The sequence below is a fragment of the Anthonomus grandis genome, chromosome 7 (genome assembly GCF_022605725.1).
Source record: "Anthonomus grandis grandis chromosome 7, icAntGran1.3, whole genome shotgun sequence".
NCBI classification, from domain to species: domain Eukaryota; kingdom Metazoa; phylum Arthropoda; class Insecta; order Coleoptera; family Curculionidae; genus Anthonomus; species Anthonomus grandis.
This window is the reverse complement of record NC_065552.1, coordinates 32,010,763-32,037,729: the sequence shown is the minus strand read 5'-3', so window position 1 is coordinate 32,037,729 and position 26,967 is coordinate 32,010,763. Positions and strand designations below refer to the sequence as shown.

At 31.2% G+C, this 26,967-nt stretch overlaps 1 protein-coding gene across 3 annotated transcripts in view; it reads left to right on the top strand.

Moving 5' to 3' along the window:
- The first annotated feature begins 4,531 nt into the window (after positions 1-4,531).
- Positions 4,532-26,967, top strand: part of LOC126738222 (GPN-loop GTPase 1) — a 28,003-nt gene continuing 5,567 nt past the window's right edge. The window contains exons 1-6 of one of the 3 annotated variants that reach the window (XM_050443445.1): positions 4,532-4,966; positions 8,676-8,909; positions 8,967-9,126; positions 9,197-9,402; positions 9,516-9,653; positions 17,282-17,349. In XM_050443445.1, the coding sequence (XP_050299402.1) occupies positions 4,573-4,966; positions 8,676-8,909; positions 8,967-9,126; positions 9,197-9,402; positions 9,516-9,643 (1,122 nt within the window). In that variant the 5' untranslated portion in view covers positions 4,532-4,572 and the 3' untranslated portion in view covers positions 9,644-9,653; positions 17,282-17,349. Of the gene's footprint in view, positions 4,967-8,675; positions 8,910-8,966; positions 9,127-9,196; positions 9,403-9,515; positions 9,654-17,143; positions 17,350-26,967 lie in introns of those variants that run through there. The other 2 variants (XM_050443444.1, XM_050443443.1) reach the window with 2 other exon arrangements.

Here is a 26,967-nt window from a genome sequence, read left to right as displayed (position 1 = left end):
TGCATCAGTTACCCACAGAGGGTATATCGTCGATAGTTAATTTACTTGGTGGAGTACTCATCCTACTACTCTTATTACTTTTTGTAAAGCTTTCATCTGCAATCATTTGGATCTTAGAAGTACTATCATCTGCAACACAAACCAGAAATTACAGGAAAAAGCGGCAAAATACATCGTTCAACAATATCACAGTGATACCCTATGTAATTGACTTGTATGGTTTTTGATATTTCGCATTCACAATCCTATGTAAAAAATCTAGCTACAATGACATGGAGGTCTTTAACCTGGTTTCCATCAGTTTAGTCTGGCTAGTCAAATCCATGAAGTTCGTTATGTCGTGACTTAAGGACACTTGGTAAGAAAAGCAAGAAAAGATGACATTTATTTGTAATTGATGATAAATATTCTCAATACACTTTCATCTTTACAGACTTTTCTCGCCTATCAGAAAGTAGGGTCTATCACAAAGATTACCTAATGGAATGTGTAGTCGTTTAATGGAGATAAAAAGCATACTGATCTACTTTAATAAAATTGAATAGGAAAATCTCAGTTACCTAAAGTTTTTAAGATAACTCTGCCTGAAAATAAGAACTTAAAGTCCTCTTATATCTATCTATATATAAGATGACTGCATCAAAATTAGAATCTATTGAGTCATTCGTAAAGGCATCACATAAAAATTTGGAGGAAAGAAAAATACGATAATTATGCGTTTCAAGGGAGAAATTATTTTAACTGATCGACCATGAAGTTAGCTGATGATGGTAAGTAATTTCAACTCTACAATTATTTTTCACGTTTCAATCGTTTTTTTTTCTCCTACTCATCACAGATATCTGGAATTCATGGTATTTGCTTAAATAAACATTAGACAAAACAAAATAAACTTGTACAACTTTGCGCTGTATTACCGAAGCGAAAGTTACTTTAACCTCATGGAACAAAAATGTAGGCAAAACAATCCCATATACTTAACTCAATAATTAAAAAGAAGAATATTCTATCTAGAAAAATATACTTATTACACATGAAGCCGAATAATATGTCTCTCGGAGTCCGATGTTCTGTTTGCTGACAAATCTAAGGTCCATCTAATGATATTTAAGGTCGTGTAATTTCATCCTGATGTTAACTTAATGACGTGATACTTGTTGAATTGGGAAAAGACTAACGGATCGATTTAAATCCTAAGCTTAGTTTTACAAATCACTTTAATGTTATCTTTTCTAAAGCAAAATGACTTTTGGGCTTTATCAAGAGATTTTTATATTTATTTCCTATAAACTTCAATTTTCTAATTTAATCTTGTCAGACAATCACATTAATCTTATTAGTGGCATTGATAATATTCAGTATAGGTTTGTGAAATGGGACAATCCGTACTACTAGAACATTCACCTAAATCAGTGGATACAGTAATACGGACTTTTGAATTAGAAGCTGCTAAGAACACGAACAAAGACCAGACTGGTGTCTGACAAGTGATTCCAAAGGAGGACGACTTTGAGGAATCGGTCAAGCGGATTAATAAAGAGGGTAATGGAGAATATAGCCGCCAGGATTGGAACTTGGAGTGCTGAACATGTCTCAAAGTAGGTCAGAAAACGCCAGTTCCACATCTGCCAAACTAAGGAAGTTCGATGTGAAGGGGCGATCATCGACTTGTATTTAGCAATTTAATCAATATGTATCAAAAAGACCTTTCCGGGGAACTGTAAGCGTTGATAGCGGAGAAGAAAGATATCTTATGAAAGACCAAGAGGAAGATCCAATATCCAGACAACTCTAAACTAGATAAAAGAAGTGAAGAAGTACCCAATTATTCGCCCAACGTTATAATATTTCTTCATTTTCACGCTATTATGCAAGTCTTATTTTAATAGAGAAAAAGAAAGAAGAAAATTACGATGATGTGTGCTTTGCTTTCTAAGGTGTTATAAGAAGTGCCGAATATTTAGCCCCTTTTTTACTGTAACCAGAAATCATTATTTTTTTCAACAACTTATTTATTAAATAATCCCGTCAATAACAGTTATTTTTCACGTTTTAATTGCTCAATTTTTTCTCTAAGTCATCACAAATGTTTTGGATTCATGGTCTTTGGTTAAATAAACATTAGACAAAACAAAATAAACTTTGAAACTTAGATATATAATTATACAACTTTGCGCTGTATTATTGATTAAGTGTAACATTTGGGTGTTTATTTGAAAAAATGCTAAAGTTCATGGCCGGATTAAGGTTTTATGGGGCCCGGGGCTAATAAAGGATCAAGAGGCTCCTTATAAATAAAATGCAAAAAATATTATTTATAACACTACATATATATTACTTATATAAAAAAAAAGGTTTTTTTGAAAATAGGAATATTAAAATACCTTTTTTCGTAATTTCAGTTTTACAAAATCTTCTATTACGTCATTAAACTCTAAATCCTGCAAAACGTCCCTTTCCATACACATTAATGTTAAAGAAGACAGACGTTCCTCCTGCATTGTGGCTCTATATTTATTTTTCATATAAACTAGCTTGGAAAAGGAACGTTCAGACTCACAATTTGCTATTGGTATCGATAGATAAATTTTCAAAAGCGTATATACGTTAGGAAACGTGTCAATTAATTGGTGTTCTAAAATATATCTTAAAAGATCAAGTGGATTGCATATTTTTTCAGAAGAGGTTTTAAGAAGTTCCGAGAAAAATACCAGCTCATCTGTTAAATTAATATTTAGGTCATCTGCGTACACGCTTATTACTTTTGCAGAAAACTCTTCAACTTCTGATTTAGATAAACATACATTAGAGCTAGGTTTTGAAATCAAACTAAACAACTGGGCAAGATCTGAATATGCATTACACCGTCGTTCTAATTCATTGACCAGCTTATCTACTATTACTAAAAATGACTGCGTGCGAAATAATTTTCTTTCATTCAATAATATTTCATGTTTACCGTCCGGGTATTTTTTTCGCTTTGACCTGCCCATAGAATACTCATATTCTTCCTGTGGTAGTAAACTTTTGGCTTCTTCTTCAAACAAGTCAAATTGGTCTCGGAAACAGGAAACACTTCTGATTAGCCCTTTTAAAATGTTTTCACCAAACAATAAATCCAGACCTGGCTTTTGAAGTATATTGGAAGCTTCCCCAAAAAGTCTTAAAATTTTGCTCCAAAAGGTAGCCATTACAAGAGTCTCCAATTTTATCATTTGTTTAGAAAGTCCCATGGCTTCTGACTTGATGTCTTTTTTTTCTGATGGATCATCCGACATCATTTTTAAGCAGCTGTTTATTTGGACATAGCTTGTTACTAACGCTTTTACTGCATCTTCTCTACAGCTCCAACGAGTGGTACTTAACGACTTGACAGTAAGGTTTTTGCCAATATTATCTAAAAACAAATGCCATCGATGTGTGGAGGACCCAAAAAAAGCATACAATTTTTGCAAAAAATTAAAAAACTTTGTAGCATCAAGGCAATCGTCAACAGCACATTCTCCAACTAAATTTAAAGAGTGTGCAAAACATGGCACGTAAAAAGCTACCTTTGTAATTTCTTTTATATATGCTTGAAGGCCATTATACTGCCCCGACATATTACTAGCATTGTCGTATGACTGTCCACGACAAAATTTTAAATCCAGCGTATTCTTTGTCAAAAAATGTATAACAACCTCCGACAGGGATTTACCAGTATGACTGAAAATAGGTACAAATCCTAAAAATCTCTCATATACTTGCTCACCCTTTTCACTAGAGCAAAAGCGGATAATTATCGATAACTGATCTACGTGCGATAAATCTGGAGTCGAATCCACTATTATTGAAAAATATTTTGATGGTATTATATCTTCTATAATTTTTTTTAGTACTTTATCGGACATTATTTGGATAAACTCCTCGCAGCTAGTCTTAGATAAATAAGAAACAGTGCCTTTACCTTTATTCCTATAATTCTTAATATGATTATCTATAAAAGGATTAAATTTGGCAATTAGTTCCAACATTCCCATGTAAAGACCATTATATGGTGACCCAAAAATCTCATTGTCACCACGAAAAGGCAGACCCCTTTCTGCCAGACCCTGCGTGGCCCCTCTGAATGACGGGGCCCGGGGCTCCAGCCCCTTTTAGCCCTATGGGTAATCCAGGCCTGCTAAAGTTGCACTAAAAATTTTAAATCGAATTTTGCCCTATAAATGTTTGACTTAAAATGTTCGAAATTAGGTCAGCTATTATTCCCTTAAAGGATGGCAAGTACCTTCCAAAGACCCTGAATATAAGAATTTAACCGTCCTTGTATCTTACAGTTTCCAAAATCCCAATAGTCAGCTGTTATTTCATTTTAACAGAATTCTCAAGAATTTAGAATTAACGATAGTATTCATTAATTGGGATCATTGCTTTATTGCTGTTGCGAATCACATATAGAACCACCTTTACGTATGTATCGTTTTCTAGGTTATGTTGTCTTTCAAGTTTTAAATGTAGGTTGTGTTTTTCAGTATTATAACTATTATTATATTTTCAATTTTTGTTTGGCTTTCTAGTAATTGATTTAAAGAAATGGCAGCAGTCTCTGAAACTTCTAATTCCCCCGAAATATCGGTAAAAAAGCCACCGGTATGCCTCCTAGTTCTGGGTATGGCAGGAAGCGGAAAAACTTCTTTAGTTACCCGCTTAGCTGATGGAATCCACGGAAAGAAGCCCTACGTCCTAAACTTAGACCCTGCATGCATAAATTTACCCTATTTCGCTAACATAGATATTCGAGACACCGTTAATTATAAGGAGGTTATGAAGCAATACAAACTAGGGCCTAATGGAGCGATAGTTACTAGTCTTAATTTATTTTCGACAAAATTTTCTGAAGTTATTAACTTTATTGGGAAAACAGGAAATGAGCACTGTGTATTGGATACTCCTGGACAGATTGAAGTATTTGCTTGGAGTGTGTCAGGTAAGAACTTCTTAAGGTGTCTATTTATTAAAGTACCAAAAATTTAGAATTTTATGTTTGTCTTGTGGCAATGAGAAAGTGTACACCTTGGTTTATGTCTTATCTAATTTGCTGGCCACTTGGGAATCATTATTTATTTATTACAAGTGGCTGTGTTTAAATTTAATAGGAATTGTCTTATTTTATTCCAAAAAGCCTTTGATTGAATAGATCACTATATTTTGCTGCATAAATTAACTCAGTAGGGTTTTTAACGTTCATTGATAGTCCTGTACTTCTTTCTGGTGTATGTTTCATGATTCCTAGGCTTATTGCTAGACATCCCCTAACATTCTTTCTGCCAAGGCCTGGCACTAATATCCTGTTGAAATCGCTGCTATATACAATATGCGCTATATTTAATTGGATCTGTCACATGTGTGATATAAATTTCTCTCCAGTTCATGTGATTGTCAATATCTTGGTGGATCATTACTCTTGGGATTAAGACCCATGTGTATAAGTTTGTTTTGCAACTATCTCCTGTTATTGGGCAAGTTGCCTGTTGGAAAAAGGCTTAAAAATAAAAAAAATAAATTCATTTATTGCCATCAAAATCCTTAATAAAAAGACAAAGCAACATCAACAAATTTAGACTTGAATTAAAATCTTATGACCTAAGTAAAAAAGATCTAAAATAATTTTTTTCAAAATAAATAAAATTATAAAGTAATATGTTAAAATCAACAAATACCCCATATAAACACAAAAACTTAGAAATCTGTAATTCATAAAGATACATTACATGAGGTGTAATTCCTGAATTTGCTGCCTTGATGCAATCATGCAATCAAATCCAGAAGACTTTTATTTCTCACTGATTGATGACGATTTTTTCGCATATGTAGCGGATAAAACAAATTTGTGTGCCACCCAAACAATATGTATAAGAAATGATACATCCAGGCTATCATGATTACATGACTGGACGCCAACAGATAAGTTTGAAAAAAAAACGATTCTTTGGTCTTGTTTCTTACATGGGTATTGTGAAAATGCCAAGTATTTCATGTTACTGGAGCAAAGAAAAAATTTTTAAAATTGCAATGCCCACAGAATGCATGAGCCGTAATCGTTTTGAACTTCTTTTCAGTATGGTTCATTTTTCAAACAATGAAGATAACAGTAATAACAATGGGTTACATAAAGTACAACCAGTTTTGAACAAGGTACAGAAAAATTAATTTTTGCGTCTTAAAAATATTTTGGGCATCCCTTTCACTACCTTAAAACATGATGCCATAATTCAGCACTGACTGAATGTTTGAAATGTAAAAAATCTTAATGGTTTCTATTGATAGTTGATCCCTGAGTCTACGAATAAGACCACAGAGGCTGCTCAGTTTTGATGTTAAGTAATATATGTGTTTTACATAACTAAGACATCCATCCAAGTGTATACCCAAGAATTTAATACTGCTCAAACACTCTATAGACCTTCCATTAAGTTTTACATAGAGTGATGTGTCTTTTTTGAATTTAGAAAATGTAAGCAGGCCAGTTTTTTCAGTATTTAATATAAGTTTTTTTTCTTCACACCATTTTTTCATTTGTTCAGCTGCTTGAGAGCATTTTATTGAGATCACGTTCTGGGTGGAACCTCCAGCACCGATGAGTCATCAGCGAACTGACTAACTAGATCAGCTAATATATTTGCATTTAAGTTATTAACATACAAAAGGAATAACACAGGGCCCAAAATAGAACCCTGGAGTACTCCCTGTGTTAGCTTTGCTGGAAGAGAGTAAGATTTTAAAAGTTGTAAACCCAGACCTCTAATCGATCTCTCAAAGATCTTCGACACCGACGGAAGTAGTGATACCCGTCTGTAGTTTTTTATTTCTTGAGGGTTACCCTTTTTAAGTACTGGTACTATTTTTACCTTTTTAAGTTGGTCAGGAAATATGCCTGTTTCAAAAAAACAGTTTATTATTACATTTAATGGCTTTTTGATAAGGCTAGCAACTTTTTTTAGTAAAAAAACAGGTACTTCGTCCAGTCCTGATGAATATTTATTGGGTAAATGCATAATAATATTGAAGATTTTTTTGTTCACTTGTAGGAAACAGGTATAAAATGTCCGGACATAGCACATCATCCACTATCCGCCCACGAACCTTGTTGCCGGGATCAGGGTTTAATTTAAAATGCTGATAGAAAGCGTCCGCAATCCTTTCCGGATCAACTACCATATCACCCGATTCTGATTTTAGTATGATTGGTTGCGATTTTTTACTTTTATTTGATTGAGAATTTATGATTGACCAAGCTGTTTTATTCTTATTTTTTGAGTTTGTAATCCTGCTGTTGTTTATTGACTTCTTATAATTAGATAAAGACCTGCGGTAATTCTTTCTTTCACCTTTATAACGCTGATAAGCAACTTCTGATTTAGTTCGTTTTGCCCAAATATACAAATCGGTAATATAATTTTGAACCCTTTTATGTCAAAATTGACCCATTGCTGTGAATGATTTTTAACTCTTGAAGAACACAGAGGAAATGCTTGATAAAAATAATATTGGAAAGTACTTAAAAAAGCATTGTATTATGAATCAACTGTCTTGGCATTCTGAACTCCCTCCCATAATTCATTCTGTAGTAAGTTGACAAAATTTGATATGTTTTCAAACGGTCACGTTTGGATGGGTACTCACCATTTTAAATTTAAATAGCTGACCATAATGATCCGAGAAACTGGTAGTATAGTTATTGCAGTTTGAATGATTTTTCTGTATATTTGTAAATACATTATCGATCAGGCTACCATCTTGAATGCCCGGTCTTGTAATGCCCTGCACACGATCATCCAAATCATAACTCAGAAACACATGCCTCAATGAGTCTGCAACCAAGTCAGGACCTGCAAAATTAAAATTATAGTCACCACAGAATATAAAAGACTTATTACATGTATATAACTCATCCAATAGTTCTTGAATTTTATGAAGAAAAACATCAGGGTCACCAGTAGGTGATCTGTATAAGCTGACAACATAAAAGGTTTTTTTATTAACAATAAATTTGGTGGCTGAATATTCAAAATGCTTCTCTAATGGTAGTGTTTTGGTTTCCACATTTCTATCTCCAGTGGTAAGTCATTCCTGCTGAAAATGGCCGTTCCACCACCACGAAACGTCCTTCTGGAGCTGTATGCTTGTAAGTTGTAGTTATTTATACATAGAGATTTGATATCTTCATTTTGAAGCCAATGCTCAGATATGCATAGTATACTAGGTTTCAGTTCTTCTAACAGTGACTCTAGTTCAAGTACCTTGTTGTTAATGCTCCTGACATTTATGTGGAATACTGAGTGATGTTCTTCGCTTTCATTGGTTTTATTTATTTTTTTTCATCGCTTATTATTATTATTATATTATTGAAATTTATACACCTAAGATGGAATAATAAATAATATATGTATAATAAATAATATTTGATCTAATAAGCGCTTGCAATGAATATATTCTTCTTTTTTAAAGACAATATGAGTTGATAACCTCCAAATTACTGAAATTGCGCAGTGGCTTAACTTGATGAGAATCTTATTAAAAACCATGTGCTTAGCATCAAGTCATATTATATTTTGTTTCTTTTATTTTAATGAATAAAAGTGGGTGGTTTGGTTTTTTTTTTTAAATAATATATATATTTTTTAATAAATTTACAGGTTCAATAATAACTGAAACCTTGGCATCAACCTTCCCAACGGTAATCCTTTATGTAGTTGATTGTGTAAGAAGCACATCACCAGTGACCTTTATGTCCAACATGCTTTATGCTTGTTCCATCTTATACAAAACTAGGCTGCCATTTATTGTCTGTATGAACAAAACTGATATTGTAGATGCAGGTTATGCAAAAGATTGGATGACAGATTTTGAGAGTTTTCAAGAAGCCTTGGGTAAGTACAGTTGAAATTTGAAATTTCTCATATATATTTAGTGGAAATTTATTAAAGAATCTGATGAAAGCTATGTGAGTAATCTCACACGATCAATGGCATTAGCTCTTGATGAGTTCTATCAAAACTTAAAAGTTTGCGGAGTAAGTGCAGCTACAGGACAAGGAATGGAAGATCTTTTTAAACTTATTGAGGAGTGTAGGATAGAGTATGAAACGTAAGCAACTTTATTGTAATAAAAACAGGTTTTTTTAAATAAGTTAAACTTAATCGTAATTTATTTTCAGTGATTTTCGAACAGAATGGGAAAGGATTAAAGCAGAAACAGAAAAAAAGAAAATGGAAGAGGCTCAGCTGGAAAATGAATTAAAAGAGGATGGCGAATCTTTGTTGACTTCCGTACCCGCTGGGGTGGAACTCTCAGATGTGTATCTGAGAAATCCTGGAGGGGACAGTTCGGAGGATAGTGAAGGAGAGGAAGAACCATATATAGGTAAATTGGATGATAAATTTATATTTTATAATATAATTATAACTTATACTTAAGTGTAATTTAAATAATTTTTTCATGAAAACATTATAATATGTGGGTGTTCTTATTTTTAGATACTTTGGCTACTGAAGAGGAGGAGAATGCATTCAGGAAAGTATTAAATCAACAAAGAGAGATGCAATTAAAAAGAGCTAAAGAGGCAGAGAAAAAGAAAACTCAGGGACAGAGTTCAGGAGGATAAAGTTTGTAAGGTATTTAGATTATAAGTTTGTTTTAAAAGTGTTAATTTTATATCAATAAAAAAAGACAAAGCATTTAAGATTGTATGTTCTTTACTGATAATTTAGAGTATCCATCTGCAAATGACGATTTTTTTTTTTTCGAATTTAAATCAACTTTGGCACACAAATATATTTAATATATGGACAAAAATCTTGAATTTACATTCGTGTCTTAGAAATATAAACTATAGACTCACTTGATTTGAGATGTTTGCTAAAGTTTTCCAGAAACAAATTTTTAAAATAATTATTTTTGCAATTGTAGAGATGCATATACTATACAAAAAAAATTACTTATGAAATGAGTTTTTTGAGGGTAGGTTGGGGAATTTGTTTGGGAAATTTTTAAATGAATACCAATTAATAGGAATGTACAACAAAATGTGGCAGTTTTTATTCATTTATTTATTCATGCCAAAAAGCACAAACTCTTACACAAGTCAAAATATAGAAAAAAAAAGTATGAAAATTAAAATTACAATAATAAAACCCATTCAGTAACTACATAATACGATAAGATAATCCACAAACGTTTTATTTCTTAGTAAAACTAACAAATACAAAGCCGCTTTAACAGAAATACAAACATGAAAAACACAATACTCCTAAAAAGCCACAGTGGAGTGAAGAAATTCCTGAAATGAGTAAAAAAGTTGGTTAATTAAGAAATCTTTAACTTTAAGATTTATTTTAAGAAATAGCTACAATTTCTATTTTTATTATAAGAGTTTATATTTTGTGTATGTAACTTATACACATTATTACAGAAAATTTCATGAAACCTAAAACTGAGCCGATTCCTCAACTACCTATAAAAGAAGAATTATTATTACCATGAGCAAAAGTATTTCAATTGTAAATGCCTCCAACCAGTTTGCCAGGTATTGTTCTTTTAAACTTCATCATCCTCTAATGCAGATTCTTCTATGTCTGGGGTTGCCTAAAACACACTTACCATCGTTTTTTTTTTTTTTTTATTTTTTAGAGAGGTTAAAAAAATCTGCAAACAGACACCCCGGGCCGGCCCGGGGTAGTGTGGGGTTAAGGCCTTTTCCAGCCCCGACCCACTAAAAACCATTCCTCTAAGTCAAAAATTCAGGATAAAAGCACACTGGTTACATGCTTTGTCAATTTTATTCAGGGAAGCACACTGATACATGCTTTGTCAATTTTTCAAGGGAAAAAGCACACTGGTTACATGTTTTGTCAATTTTATTTACGGAAGCACACTGATACATGCTTTCTCAATTTTTCAAGGGAAAAGGCACACTGGTTACATGCTTTGTCAATTTTATTCAAGGAAGCACACTAATACATGCTTTGTCAATTTTTCAAGGGAAAAAATAGCACACTGATACATGCTTTGTCAATTTTATTCAAGAAAGTACACTGATACATGCTTTGTCAATTTTTCAAGGGAAAAAATAGCACACTGATACATGCTTTGTCAATTTTTCAAGGGAAAAAATAGCACACTGATACATGCTTGGTCAATTTTAATCAAGAAAGTACACTGATACATGCTTTGTCAATTTTTCAAGGGAAAAAGCACACTGGTTACATGCTTTGTCAATTTTTCAAGGGAAAAAATAGCACACTGATACATGCTTTGTCAATTTTTCAAGGGAAAAAATAGCACACTGATACATGCTTGGTCAATTTTATTCACGGAAGCACACTGATACATGCTTTGTCAATTTTTCAAGGGAAAAAATAGCACACTGATACATGCTTTGTCAATTTTATTCACGGAAGCACACTGATACATGCTTTGTCAATTTTATTCAAGGAAGCACACTGATACATGCTTTGTCAATTTTTCAAGGGAAAAAATAGCACACTGATACATGCTTTGTCAATTTTATTCAAGGAAGCACACTGATACATGCTTTGTCAATTTTTCAAGAGAAAAAATAGCACACTGATACATGCTTTGTCAATTTTATTCACGGAAGCACACTGATACATGCTTTGTCAATTTTTCAAGGGAAAAAGCACACTGGTTACATGCTTTGTCAATTTTATTCAAGGAAGCACACTGATACATGCTTTGTCAATTTTTCAAGGGAAAAGCACACTGGTTACATGCTTTGTCAATTTTATTCAAGGAAGCACACTGATACATGCTTTGTCAATTTTTCAAGGGAAAAAGCACACTGGTTACATGCTTTGTCAATTTTAATCAAGGAAGCACACTGATACATGCTTTGTCAATTTTTCAAGGGAAAAAGCACACTGGTTACGTGCTAAGTCAATTTTGCAGGTTAAAAACACACTGTTTACATGTTAGGTCAAAAATTCAGGCTGGAAGCACACTGCTTACCAGCTTTGTTAATATTATTAGTTAAGTAAAAGTACGTTTTCAAATGATGAACATGAAGTTTTCAAATAAAATTGATACATCACAAATGTCTTTGCTGCTTATCTACGATTGGATATTAATTTATTTAGATCCCATTTAGTTGTAGTTTATTGTAGAATATTCTAAAGATTTTCATAAATTCTAAATGCCCTTATTATAAAATTAGTTTGAAATGCAAATTTAGCGAATAAATCTGCTGATCGGAGAGAGAAATTTTAATAAAGAGGAAATTTAACTTATAAATTTCCTATAGAAAACCCCCAAAGATTTTAATAAATTCTAAATGCCCTTATAAAATTAGTTTGAAGTGCAAATTTAGCGAATAAATCTGCCAATACATTTTTTGTTTGTTGTTTATTAGAATCCCTTTAATAATGTTTGACTATCATGATCTTTATGTAAGCTTTAGCTAATATTAGAGATAAGTTTTAATAAAGAGGAAATTTAACGAATAAATTTTCCATGCTCCTTCATCCCTTCAAAAGTGTCGAAACATAACCCCATAAAAGAAAAAAAGCATGAAAGCACCAGGTGGAGGGTTCTGGCAGCAAGCCCCTTGTTAGAGAGCAATTACAACGTGCCGTAGTACCTTTAAACGAGGGCTCACCACTTTAAGTCTTTTTAGTTACACCAAGTCCAAGGTGGATACCCCAGATCTGAATAAAATTGCCACGAGTACCGTGGATATTTACCAAATACAAACGGAATATTCATCAGACATGATAAACGTATGAGGTTATGCTTCTGTTTTGTTTAAGTGTGAATTTAACCGAATAAACTCACGAAAAAGATTGTTTAAATAAAATGAGAGTTTTTATTTATATCTTAACCCGCTGTTTAAAAGTGAATTTAGCGAATAAATTCACCGGAATATTTTGAAAAGAGAATTCATATTTATATGTTAACCCCCTAATTAATTTTATTTAAATGTGAATTTAGCGAATAAATTCACAAGACACTTTTGATTAAAAATATTAGTCTTTTAAAGAAAATGTTTCGCAGTTGTAAAAGGTGGAAATTTAACGAATAAATTTCTCTAAGTATTCAGAAAATTTCGAAAAAATATTGGAATTTATTAAAATCCGTATTTGTATTATAACCCCTTTTAGTGATTTCACGTAAATGTGAATTTAGCGAATAAATCCACAAGAAAATTTTGAGAATAATTTTTTCTATGAAAAATTTGTAAAAATGTTTGACTCTTATAAAACGTGGAAATTTAGCGAATAAATTTCCCTCAAAAAGAAACATTAGAATTTATTAAAATCTGTATTTGTATTATAACCCCTTAGTGATTTTATGTAAATGTGAATTTAGCGAATAAATCCACAAGAAACTTTTGAGAAAAAATACTAAAATTTTTCTATAAAAAATGTTTGACTTCTTTTAAAAGGTGGAAATTTAGCGAATAAATTTCCCTTAAAAAAACATTAGAAATTATTAAAATCTGTATTTGTATTATAACCCCTTAGTGACTTGATGTAAATATGAATTTAGCGAATAAATCCACAAAAACTATTGAGAAAAAAATATTAAATTTTTTTTATAAAATTGTTTGACTACTTTTGAAAGATGGAAATTTAGCGAATAAATTTCTCTAAAAAAACATTAAGTATTCAAAAAATGTTGAAAAAATATTAGAATTTATTAAAATCCGTATTTGTATTATAACCCCTTTCATGTAGTTGTGAATTTAGCGAATAAATGCACATAATTTACTTTATTTTTTTCATGCAAACCCAATCGTAGATAAACATCATAAAAAAATTAACACTAACAAAAACTACCCAAAATTGGATATGCATTAGTAAATTATTTATTAATTAAATTATTAATAGTATAGTAATTCAAATTTAAAACTTGAATTGATTTTATTGTTATTAGAATTCTTCTTCTTTGTTCTTTAAATGTAAATGGAGTGAATAAATCCACAATAAATTTGATACTAATTAAAAGTTGTATTTAACAAATTGCTACTAATAAAATGTATATTTTCGCTTCTGTATTAATTATCTTCAATTCAAAATAAATTGCATGCAATTGTAAAAAAAAATCAGTACTTACCTTTAACTCAAACTTTAAAAACAGGAACCACATTAAAAACACACTCACAAAACACTGACACTGAATCACCATAGGATCCACTTTCCTCCGACCTACTTCTACCGAAGCCGAAACAAGACTGACTGAAGTACCTTCCAAGTGAAGCGCAATTGGTTGGCTCGAACCCCCCTCCCAACCCCGAAAGACTCCACGCTGTCAGTAGAGGAGGAGGGTGGGTGCGCGCGTCTTTGCTTTCACTTTTCGTGCGTATTCATAAGTTAGTCCAGTGAAATTAAATATTAAATTCAAAAGAATTTTTAAAAAATTATGCTTTAGTAATTTTTTAATTTACTATACCTTCTTCAAAAGTCTGCGATTTATTTTATTTATTTATTTTATTTAATTTAATATTTAAACAGAAACATAAAGTAATTTTCATCGAATTTTAACAAAATAGAAAAGCTATATAAATATTAGCACCTAGGTACGCAGTACCTGTATGTGCTTGAAAAATACAACAAATACTCTAAAAATTACAACAATTGCCTCATTTTCTAAGCGCTCTAGTTACTTCTAACGCGCTTAATAAATTTATAATACACAAGATAAACTTAATTTTGATTTATGGTACATCGTTTTTAATTATTATTGAAAAATTTCTGAAAAATTTAAGATGCTACATAAGATGTATTATTTAGATTTCTTCTTAAAGGTACCCATGATTTTCATAGTTCTTATATTGTGAGGTAACAAATTGTAAAGTTTCGGCCCTAAATAATCTACAAAATGTTGTTCCATAGTATTTTTACATAAGATAGAGTTATGTAGTTGGTTTGATTTACCTCTTGAAGGATAGTTATGTGATATGATGTTGCAACTAAATTTATTATTTAAATGGACATAATTACAAACTTCTATTACCTACATATAATGTTCTAATATTAGATATTTCTTTTGAGTATAACATGTAAGTAGGATAGAGTTTTGGTTTTTTTTAAAAGGATTTTAATTACGTAATTTTGTATAACCTTTAACTGTTCCATATTTATACTGTACATACCACCCCACACCAACATACCATACCTAAGCAACGGTTCAACAAGTGCCTTATATACTACAATTAAATTTTTTTTGTTTAAGAACTGTCTAAGCAAATAAAACTTGTAAATTAGACATCAGATTTTTTTAGTAATAATTAATAATAAAATAATTCCTAAGTATTTTATTTTGTTTTGCTCTTATATTAAATTGTTATCATTTATTTTAATGTTGCTAAAATTTGGTCTATTTGTTGCTGTAAGTGAAAAGGCTACATAATATGTTTTAGAAATATTTAAACTTAGTTTGAATGTTTCCAGAAAATTTTTAATTTTTTTGAGACCAACCTTAAGTTTTTCTCTCACCCCTTTCCAAGTTTTATCCGAAAAAATTATTACCGTGTCATCAGCATAAGCTATAACTTTCCCACCCACATTAAGATTACAAAGCATGTTTATGTAAAGAATAAATAAAATTGGTTCGAGAACGGTACCTTGAGGAGCAATAGAATTTAAAATCACCCCAGATGCCTGGAAGATATAAATAATTATAAAATATATGTATATTATAAAGATTACAATCTCGGTTAATATTTTAATATTTTTTTTTAAATATATTGGAATTTGTGCATTTGAAATCACATTTTAATCCTCTTGAAATAAATCGGTAATTTTTATTAAATGTTTATCACGAATATTTAATTTTATCAGCTGACAGTTTGCTTTTTTTTTTAGTTTGCTTTTATGGAAGGCTTATAGTATATTATGATCCATATGACCAATAAAGATGCATAAACAAGGCTTAGAAAACTGTATTATTTTTTAATGTGCTTGGAAAAGTTTTAAACCTCATTTTGCTCTATTATCCACATATTTTCTCTAAACGTAACCATTTCCTTATCTGTAATAATTTGCGAGATATATTGATCGTGTACTACCTGCACGCTTTAAATTTAAATCTCCCGCATTATACTGAATTCGAAAATCCCGCGTTTTTCTTGACATGTCTCAGTCGGTATTGTAGTTCCAATGGCTGCGAGGAGTGCATTGTAATCGCGTCGTAAACTTGATGACATCTGATATACATGCGATTAACCCCTCTAATTATATTACTTTCGCTATGGAATATGGAACTACTCCACTCTCACAGAGAAACCCCCTTTAGAAAAGAAGGTTAAATTGAAGGAGCGTATCGGGTTGTTTTGAGGTTGTCCGATCGATCGAAAGATCGTGAACGTGAACTTGCGATATGTTGCAGAAGCTGTTTCGTTTCATTTATGTCCAACATGCTTTATGCGTGTTCCATCTTATACAAAACGAGCCTGCCATTTATTGTCTGTATGAGCAAAACTGATATTGTAGATGCAGGTTATGCAAAAGATTGGATGACAGATTTTGAGAGTTTTCAAGAAGCCTTGGGTAAGTACAGTTGAAATTTCTCATATATATTTAGTGCAAATTTATTAAAGAATCTGATGAAAGCTATGTGAGTAATCTCACACGGTCAATGGCATTAGCTCTTGATGAGTTCTATCAAAACTTAAAAGTTTGCGGAGTAAGTGCAGCTACAGGACAAGGAATGGAAGATCTTTTTAAACTTATTGAGGGATGTGGGATAGAGTATGAAACGTAAGCAACTTTATTGTAATAAAAACAGGTTTTTTTAAATAAGTTAAACTTAATCGTAATTTATTTTAATTGATTTTCGAACAGAATGGGAAAGGATTAAAGCAGAAACAGAAAAAAAGAAATCGGAAGAGGCTCAGCTGGAAAATGAATTAAAAGAGGATGGCGAATCTTTGTTGACTTCCGTACCAGCTGGGGTGGAACTCTCAGATGTGTATCTGAGAAATCCTGGAGGGGACAGTTCGGAGGATAGTGAAGGAGAGGAAGAACCATACATAGGTAAATCGGATGATAAATTTAGATTTTATAACATAATATAATTTTATTATACTTTATTGTAATTAAAATAATTTTTCCATCAAAACATTATATGTGGGTGTTCTTATTTTTAGATACCTTAGCTACTGAAGAGGAGGAGAATGCATTTAGGAAAGTATTAAATCAACAAAGAGAGATGCAATTAAAAAGAGCTAAAGAGGCAGAGAAAAAGAAAACTCAGGGTCAGAGTTCAGGAGGATAAAGTTTCTAAGGTATTTAGATTATAAGTTTGTTTTAAAAGTGTTAATTTTTATATCAATAAAAAAGGCAAAGCATTTAAGATTTTATGTTCTTTACTGATAATTAAGAGTATCCATCTGCAAATGACAAATTTTTTTTTCGAAATTTAAATCAACTTTGGTACACAAACATATTTAATATATGGACAAAAATCTTGAATTTACATTCGTGTCTTAGAAATATAAACTATAGACTCACTTGATTTGAGATGTTTGCTAGAGTTTTCCAGGAACAAATTTTTAAAATAATAATTTTTGCAATTGTAGAGATGCATATACACACAAAAAAAATTACTTATGAAATGAGTTTTTTGCGGGTAGATTGTACCAAATAATAGGAATGTACAACAAAATGTAGCAGTTTTTATTCATTTATTTATTCATGCCAAAAAGCACAAACTCTTACACAAGTCAAAATACAGAAAAAAAGTATAAAAATTACAATAATAAAACTCATGCAGTAACTATATAATAGGATAAGATAATCCACAAGCGTTAATCTAACTTACAAAGGTTTATTTCTTGGTAAAACTAACAAATACAACAGTAAACTAAAAAAGGACCCACTAAAAACCATTCCTCTAAGTCAAAAATTCAGGGTAAAAGCACACTGGTTACATGCTTTGTCAATTTTTAAAGGGAAAAGCACACTGGTTACATGCTTTGTCAATTTTATTCAAGGAAGCACACTGATACATGCTTTGTCAATTTTTCAAGGGAAAAAGCACACTGGTTACATGCTTTGTCAATTTTATTCAAGGAAGCACACTAATACATGCTTTGTCAATTTTTCAAGGGAAAAAATAGCACACTGATACATGCTTTGTCAATTTTTCAAGGGAAAAAATAGCACACTGATACATGCTTTGTCAATTTTTCAAGGGAAAAAATAGCACACTGATACATGCTTGGTCAATTTTATTCAAGAAAGTACACTGATACATGCTTTGTCAATTTTTCAAGGGAAAAAGCACACTGATTACATGCTTTGTCAATTTTATTCAAGGAAGCACACTGATACATGCTTTGTCAATTTTTCAAGGGAAAAAATAGCACACTGATACATGCTTTGTCAATTTTTCAAGGGAAAAAATAGCACACTGATACATGCTTGGTCAATTTTATTCAAGAAAGTACACTGATACATGCTTTGTCAATTTTTCAAGGGAAAAAATAGCACACTGATACATGCTTGGTCAATTTTATTCAAGAAAGTACACTGATACATGCTTTGTCAATTTTTCAAGGGAAAAAGCACACTGGTTACATGCTTTGTCAATTTTATTCAAGGAAGCACACTGATACATGCTTTGTCAATTTTTCAAGGGAAAAAATAGCACACTGGTACATGCTTTGTCAATTTTTCAAGGGAAAAAATAGCACACTGATACATGCTTGGTCAATTTTATTCAAGAAAGTACACTGATACATGCTTTGTCAATTTTTCAAGGGAAAAAGCACACTGGTTACATGCTTTGTCAATTTTATTCAAGGAAGCACACTGATACATGCTTTGTCAATTTTATTCAAGAAAGTACACTGATACATGCTTTGTCAATTTTTCAAGGGAAAAAATAGCACACTGATACATGCTTGGTCAATTTTATTCAAGAAAGTACACTGATACATGCTTTGTCAATTTTTCAAGGGAAAAAATAGCACACTGATACATGCTTGGTCAATTTTATTCAAGAAAGTACACTGATACATGCTTTGTCAATTTTTCAAGGGAAAAAGCACACTGGTTACATGCTTTGTCAATTTTATTCAAGGAAGCACACTGATACATGCTTTGTCAATTTTTCAAGGGAAAAAATAGCACACTGATACATGCTTTGTCAATTTTTCAAGGGAAAAAATAGCACACTGATACATGCTTGGTCAATTTTATTCAAGAAAGTACACTGATACATGCTTTGTCAATTTTTCAAGGGAAAAAGCACACTGGTTACATGCTTTGTCAATTTTATTCAAGGAAGCACACTGATACATGCTTTGTCAATTTTATTCACGGAAGCACACTGATACATGCTTTGTCAATTTTTCAAGGAAAAAGCACACTGGTTACATGCTTTGTCAATTTTATTCAAGGAAGCACACTGATACATGCTTTGTCAATTTTTCAAGGGAAAAAGCACACTGGTTACATGCTTTGTCAATTTTAATCAAGGAAGCACACTGATACATGCTTTGTCAATTTTTCAAGGGAAAAAGCACACTGGTTACATGCTAAGTCAATTTTGCAGGGTAAAAACACACTGTTTACATGTTAGGTCAAAAATTCAGGCTGGAAGCACACTGCTTACCAGCTTTGTTAATATTATTAGTTAAGTAAAAGTACGTTTTCAAATGATGAACATGAAGTTTTCAAATAAAATTGATACATCACAAATGTCTTTGCTGCTTATCTACGATTGAATATTAATTTATTTAGATCCCATTTAGTTGTAGTTTATTGTAGAATATTCTAAAGATTTTAATAAATTCTAAATGCCCTTATTATAAAATTAGTTTGAAGTGCAAATTTAGCGAATAAATCTGCCAATAAATATTTTGTTTGTTGTTTATTAAAACCCCTTGAATAATGTTTGACTATCATGATCCTGTTTAACGTGCAGATTTAGCGAATAAATCTGCTGATCGGAGAGAGAAATTTTAAAAAAGAGGAAATTTAACGTATAAATTTCCTATAGAAAACCCCCAAAGATTTTAATAAATTCTAAATGCCCTTATTATAAAATTAGTTTGAAGTGCAAATTTAGCAAATAAATCTGCCAATAAATATTTTCTTCGTTATTTATTAGAATCCCTTTAATAATGTTTGACTATCATGATCTTATTTACTGTGCAAATTTAGCGAATAAATCTGCTGATCGGGGAGAGAAATTTCAAAAAAGAGGAAATTTAACGTATAAAAAACCCCCAAGATTTTAATGAATTCTTTATGGCCTTTTTCATAAAATTAGTTCGAAGTGCAAATTTAGCGAATAAATCTGCCAATAAATTTTTTGTTTGTTGTTTATTAGAATCCCTTTAATAATGTTTGACTATCATGATCTTTATGTAAGCTTTAGCTAATATAAGAGATAAGTTTTAATAAAGAGGAAATTTAACGAATAAATTTCCCATGCTCCCTCATCCCTTCAAAAGTGTCGAAACATAACCCCATAAAAGAAAAAAAGCATGAAAGCACCAGGTGGAGGGTTCTGGCAGCAAGCCCCTTGTTAGAGAGCAATTACAACGTACCGTAGTACCTTTAAACGAGGGCTCACCACTTTAAGTCTTTTTAGTTACACCAAGTCCAAGGTGGATACCCCGGATCTGAATAAAATTGCCACGAGTACCGTGGATATTTACCAAATACAAACGGAATATTCATCGGACATGATGAACGTATGAGGTTATGCTTCTGTTTTGTTTAAGTGTGAATTTAACCGAATAAACTCACGAGAAAGATTGTTTAAATAAAATGAGAGTTTTTATTTATATCTTAACCCGCTGTTTAAAAGTGAATTTAGCGAATAAATTCACATGACACTTTTGATTAAAAATATTAGTCTTTTAAAGAAAATGTTTCGCAGTTGTAAAAGGTGGAAATTTAACGAATAAATTTCTCTAAGTATTCAGAAAATTTTGAAAAAATATTGGTATTTTAAAATCCGTATTTGTATTATAACCCCTTTTATTGATTTCACGTAAATGTGAATTTAGCGAATAAATCCACAGGAATATTTTGAAAAGAGAATATGAGAATTTTTATTTATATGTTAACACCCTTATTACTTCTATTTAAATGTGAATTTAGCGCATAAATCCACAAGAAACTTTTGAGAAAAAATATTAAAATTTTTCTATAAAAATGTTTGACTACTTTTAAAATGTGGAAATTTAGCGGATAAATTTCCCTTAAAACAACATATGAATTTATTAAAATCTGTATTTGTATTATAACCCCTTAGTGATTTTATGTAATTGTGAATTTAGCGAATAAATTCACAGGAATATTTTGAAAGAAGAATATGAATAATTTTCCCTTAAAAAAACATTAGAATTTATTAAAATCTGTATTTGTATTTTAACCCCTTAGTGATTTTATGTAAATGTGAATTTAGCGAATAAATTCACAGGAATATTTTGAAAGGAGAATATGAATAAATTTCCCTTAAAAAAACATTAGAATTTATTAAAATCTGTATTTGTATTATAACCCCTTAGTGATTTCATGTAAATGTGAATTTAGCGAATAAATCCACAAGAAACTTTTGAGAAAAAATATTAAAATTTTTCTATAAAAATTTGACTACTTTTAAAAGGTGGAAATTTAGCGAATAAATTTCCCTTAAAAAAAACATTAGAATTTATTAAAATCTGTATTTGTATTATAACCCCTTAGTGATTTCATGTAAATGTGAATTTAGCGAATAAATTCACAGGAATATTTTGAAAAAGAGAATATGAAAATTTTTATTTTATATGTTAACCCCCTTATTATACTTCTATTTAAATGTGAATTTAGCGAATAAATCCACCAGAAACTATTGAGAAAGAATACTAAAATTTTTCGATAAAAATGTTTGACTACTTTTAAAAGATGGAAATTTAGCGAATAAATTTCTCTAAGTATTCAGAAAATTTTGAAAAAATATTAGAATTTATTAAAATCCGTATTTGTATTATAACCCCTTTCATGTAGTTGTGAATTTAGCGAATAAATTCACATAATTTACTTTATTTTTTTCATGCAAACCCAATCGTAGATAAACATCATAAAAAAATTAACACTAACAAGAACTACCCAAAATTGGATATGCATTAGTAAATTATTTATTAATTAAATTATTAATAGTACAGTAATTCAAATTTAAAACTTGAATTGATTTTATTGTTATTAGAATTCTTCTTCTTCGTTCTTTAAATGTAAATGGAGCGAATAAATCCACAATAAATTTGATACTAATTAAAAGTTGTATTTAACAAATTGACTCAAGAATTGCTACTAATAAAATGTACATTTTCGCTTCTGTATTAATTATCTTCAATTCAAAATAAATTGCATGCAATTGTAAAAAAAAATCAGTACTTACCTTTGACTCAAACTTTAAAAACAGGAACCACATTAAAAACACACTCACAAAACACTGACACTGAACCACCAGAGGAACCACTTTCCTCCGACCTACTTCTACCGAAGCCGGAACAAGACTGACTGAAGTATCTTTCAAGTGAAGCGCAATTGGTTGGCTCGAACCCCCCTCCCAACCCCGAAAGACTCCACGCTGTCAGTAGAGGAGGAGGGTGGGTGCGCGCGTCTTTACTTTCACTTTTCGTGCGCATTCATAAGTTAGTCCAGTAAAATTAAATATTAAATTCAAAAGAATTTTAAAAAAATTATGCTTTAGTAATTTTTTAATTTACTATACCTTCTTCAAAAGTCTGCGATTTATTTTATTTATTTATTTTATTTAATTTAATATTTAAACAGAAACATAAAGTAATTTTCATCGAATTTTAACAAAATAGAAAAGCTATATAAATATTAGCACCTAGGTACGCAGTATCTGTATGTGCTTGAAAAATACAACAAATACTCTAAAAATTACAACAATTGCCTCATTTTCTAAGCGCTCTAGTTACTTCTAACGCGCCTAATAAATTTATAATACACAAGATAAACTTAATTTTGATTTATGGTACGTCGTTTATAATTATTATTGAAAAATTTCTAAAAAATTTAAGATGTTACATAAGATGTATTCTTTAGATTTCTTCTTAAATGTACCCATGATTTCTATAGTTCTTATATTGTGAGGTAACAAATTGTAAAGTTTCGGCCCTAAATAATCTACAAAATGTTGTTCCATAGTATTTTTACATAAGATCGAGTTATGTAGTTGGTTTGATTTACCTCTTGAAGGATAGTTATGTGATACGATGTTGCAACTAAATTTATTATTTAAATGGACATAATTATAAACTTCTATTACCTACATATAATGTTCTAATATTAGATATTTCTTTTGAGTATAACATGTAAGTAGGATAGAGTTTTGGTTTTTTTTTAAAAGGATTTTAATTATGTAATTTTGTATAACCTTTAACTGTTCCATATTTATACTGTACATACCACCCCACACCGACATACCATACCTAAGCAACGGTTCAACAAGTGCCTTATATACTACAATTACATTTTTTTTGTTTAAGAACTGTCTAAGCAAATAAAACTTGTAAATTAGACATCAGATTTTTTTAGTAATAATTAATAATAAAATAATTCCTAAGTATTTTATTTTGTTTTGCTCTTATATTAAATTGTTATCATTTATTTTAATGTTGCTAAAATTTGGTCTATTTGTTGCTGTAAGTGAAAAGGCTACATAATATGTTTTAGAAATATTTAAACTTAGTTTGAATGTTTCCAGAAAATTTTTAATTTTTTTGAGGCCAACCTTAAGTTTTTCTCTCACCCCTTCCCAAGTTTTATCCGAAAAAATTATTACCGTGTCATCAGCATAAGCTATAACTTTCCCACTCACATTAAGATTACAAAGCATGTTTATGTAAAGAATAAATAAAATTGGTCCGAGAACGGTACCTTGAGGAGCAATAGAATTTAAAATCACCCCAGATGCCTGGAAGATATAAATAATTATAAAATATATGTATATTATAAAGATTACAATCTCGGTTAATATTTTAATATTTTTTTTAAAATATATTGGAATCTGTGCATTTGAAATCACATTTTAATCCTCTTGAAATAAATCGGAAATTTTTATTAAATGTTTATCACGAATATTTAATTTTATCAGCTGACAGTTTGCTTTTTTTTTTTCTTTTATGGAAGGCTTATAGTATATTATGATCCATATGACCAATAAAGATGCATAAATAAGGCTTAGAAAAACTGTATTATTTTTTAATGTGCTTGGAAAAGTTTTAAACCTCATTTTGCACATATTTTCTCTAAACGTAACCATTTCCTTATCTGTAATAATTTACGAGATATATTGATCGTGTACTACCTGCACGCTTTAAATCTCCCGCCTTATACTGAATTCGAAAATCCCGCGTTTTTCTGGACATGTCTCAGTCGGTATTGTAGTTCCAATGGCTTCGAAGAGTGCGCTGTAATCGCGTCGTAAACTTGATGACATCTGATATACATGCAATTAACCTCTCTAATTATATTACTTTCGCTATGGAATATGGAACTACTCCACTCTCACAGAAAATCCCCCTTTAGAAAGGAAGGTTAAATGGAAGGAGCGTATCGGGTTGTTTTGAGTTTGTCCGATCGATCGAAAGATGGCGCGGAACGTGAATTTGCGATATGTGAGTTTGATGATTGCTGTTTGCACTGTATTTTTTAACTTGGGTTTTTCCCGATTGGCTTTCTGTTCTGGCTGCCATTGCCATTCATACGTCATTCGATTTCAATATTTTCGCTGTAGACGTTTAATTGAGATACTAAAGTAATAAACAATATAAACTTGTTCCCCCGAATAATATTTAGTGTCCAGTGCCTGAGAAACAAGATTAGTACCTATTTATAAATCCAATAATCTTGGGTACTCCAGTGGTGTACTTTCTCGTGTTGTGTGTTGTGTTATCTAAAACTATATACTTTTTATTTTGGTTATTAACTTTTTAATATTAACATTAAATTGGGATTAGGACCATTTCACAAAATGTCTATGTTTATGGGTGACGGCAAAAGGCAAAACATAAATGGCTGTCTCTACACACTAAACATAAATAGGCTTTCTTCTCGTTACGATTGCCATTACCAAAAATGTTGCCCCAATTCGTATTCTTCATGTCACCTTAAAAAGACACTAAGTCGAAGTGCCTAATGTCTCGTAAATCAATTAACTTTTCCTGAATAGGCTCGAATCCAATGCCAATATTATCCAGACCAATATTATTGAGCCTGAAGCTATTTCTTTCAATTCAAGGCATCTCTTCGCACTGTTCTCCTTCAATCTGTATCCTTAATAACTTCGTTTTCTAATTGCGGACTCTTGGAGAAATTTTCAATCTATTTCAGGCATTTGAAGTTATTCTAGGAGTCTTTCAGATCTGTTGAGATCCTTATGTTTGCAACCTTTGATTATTTCTGTTTTTATTTACATAATTTAGAGTCAGGCAAAATCCCAGGCTACATAGACCTATATTCGTTTCCTTTTTCCAAGAGATGCCAAATATAGACAGCAATGGATTATTAAAACAAAGCAGAATTTTTGCGTCGTTTCATAACCATGGATGAAACATGGGTCAATCACTTCACACCTGAGACAAAAGAACAATCAAAACAATGGACTCAAAAGGGAGAACCGGCTCCAAAGAAGGCGAAAACCGTTTCATCTGCAGGCAAGGTTATGGCGTCGGTTTTTTGGGATGCGCGAGAGATAATTTTCATCGACTATCTTGAAAAAGGTAAAACTATCAACGGCGAGTAGTATGCGAACTTATTGCAACGTTTGAGCGAAAAATTCAAGCTAAAACGGCCGCATTTGGTTAAGAAGAAAGTGTTGTTTCATCAAGACAATGCACCAGCTCACAAATCCGTTATTGTAATGGCCAAAATTAACGGATTAAAGTTTGAATTACTACCTCATGCACCCTATTCGCCAGATTTAGACCCCTCAGCTTATTTTCTGTTTCCAAACCTTAAAAACTGGCTCAGTGGTCAAAGATTTTCCAACGATGAAGAAGTGATGTCTGCAGTTAATGGCTATTTCGAGGCGCAAGACAGTTCTTATTATAAGAAGGGTACCGAACTTATAAAACATCGCTGGGAAAAGTGTATAGAGCTGAAAGGAGATTATGTTGAAAAATAAATAAATTTTTTTCCAAAATTTTCGTGTTTTCTTTCTTGGGTCGGGTACTTCTGGGACCACCCTTGTATAATATGTAACATAAATGTGCATGGATGTGTATTCTAATTATTATTCTTTTGTAGTATTTAACATATTGAATTTTATGTATAAAAAGAATATTTTTGTTTCTAAATATAATATCAAATTAAAATGCTTTTGAATTATCTACGATACCTTAGGATGTTTTTTTTAAATCCAATAAAAAAAAATTATTTATATTTTTTTTATTGGATTAACAAAACTGCAGCCAAAACCGAAAGCAAATCGGGAAAACCCATAATAAAACATACAGTGCTTCTATCTGTCGGTGAATGAATGAAACAAAACAGCTTCTGTAATGTACGGCAAATCGATGACGTGCCGTGCCATCTTTCGATCGCGCGGACAATTTAAAACAACTCGACACATTCGTTCCATTCACTTTCATTTCTAAAGGAGGATGTTCTATGTCCATTCTCTTCTAAAAGATCTTTATAGGAAAGAATCAATATTTTTCAAATTATATTGAAAACCTCTGAAAGCATAGAAAAGTGCTATCTAATTGATGAACCCATGAGATCACCGGGTTTATCTTCCCTTTTTGTCGGGACATCTGACGTGAATAACAGACAGGATTTTGAAGAGTTCGTTTATAAATACGTGCTAATTAATAAACCTAATTTAAATTTTTAGGGGTAACGCTTTAAAGAAAATTGAATGCTCTTTGAATACATTTATTAAAATATACCCTTCGAAAAAATAAAGGTGATAAACTTCAATCCCTTATGTGGGAAAATA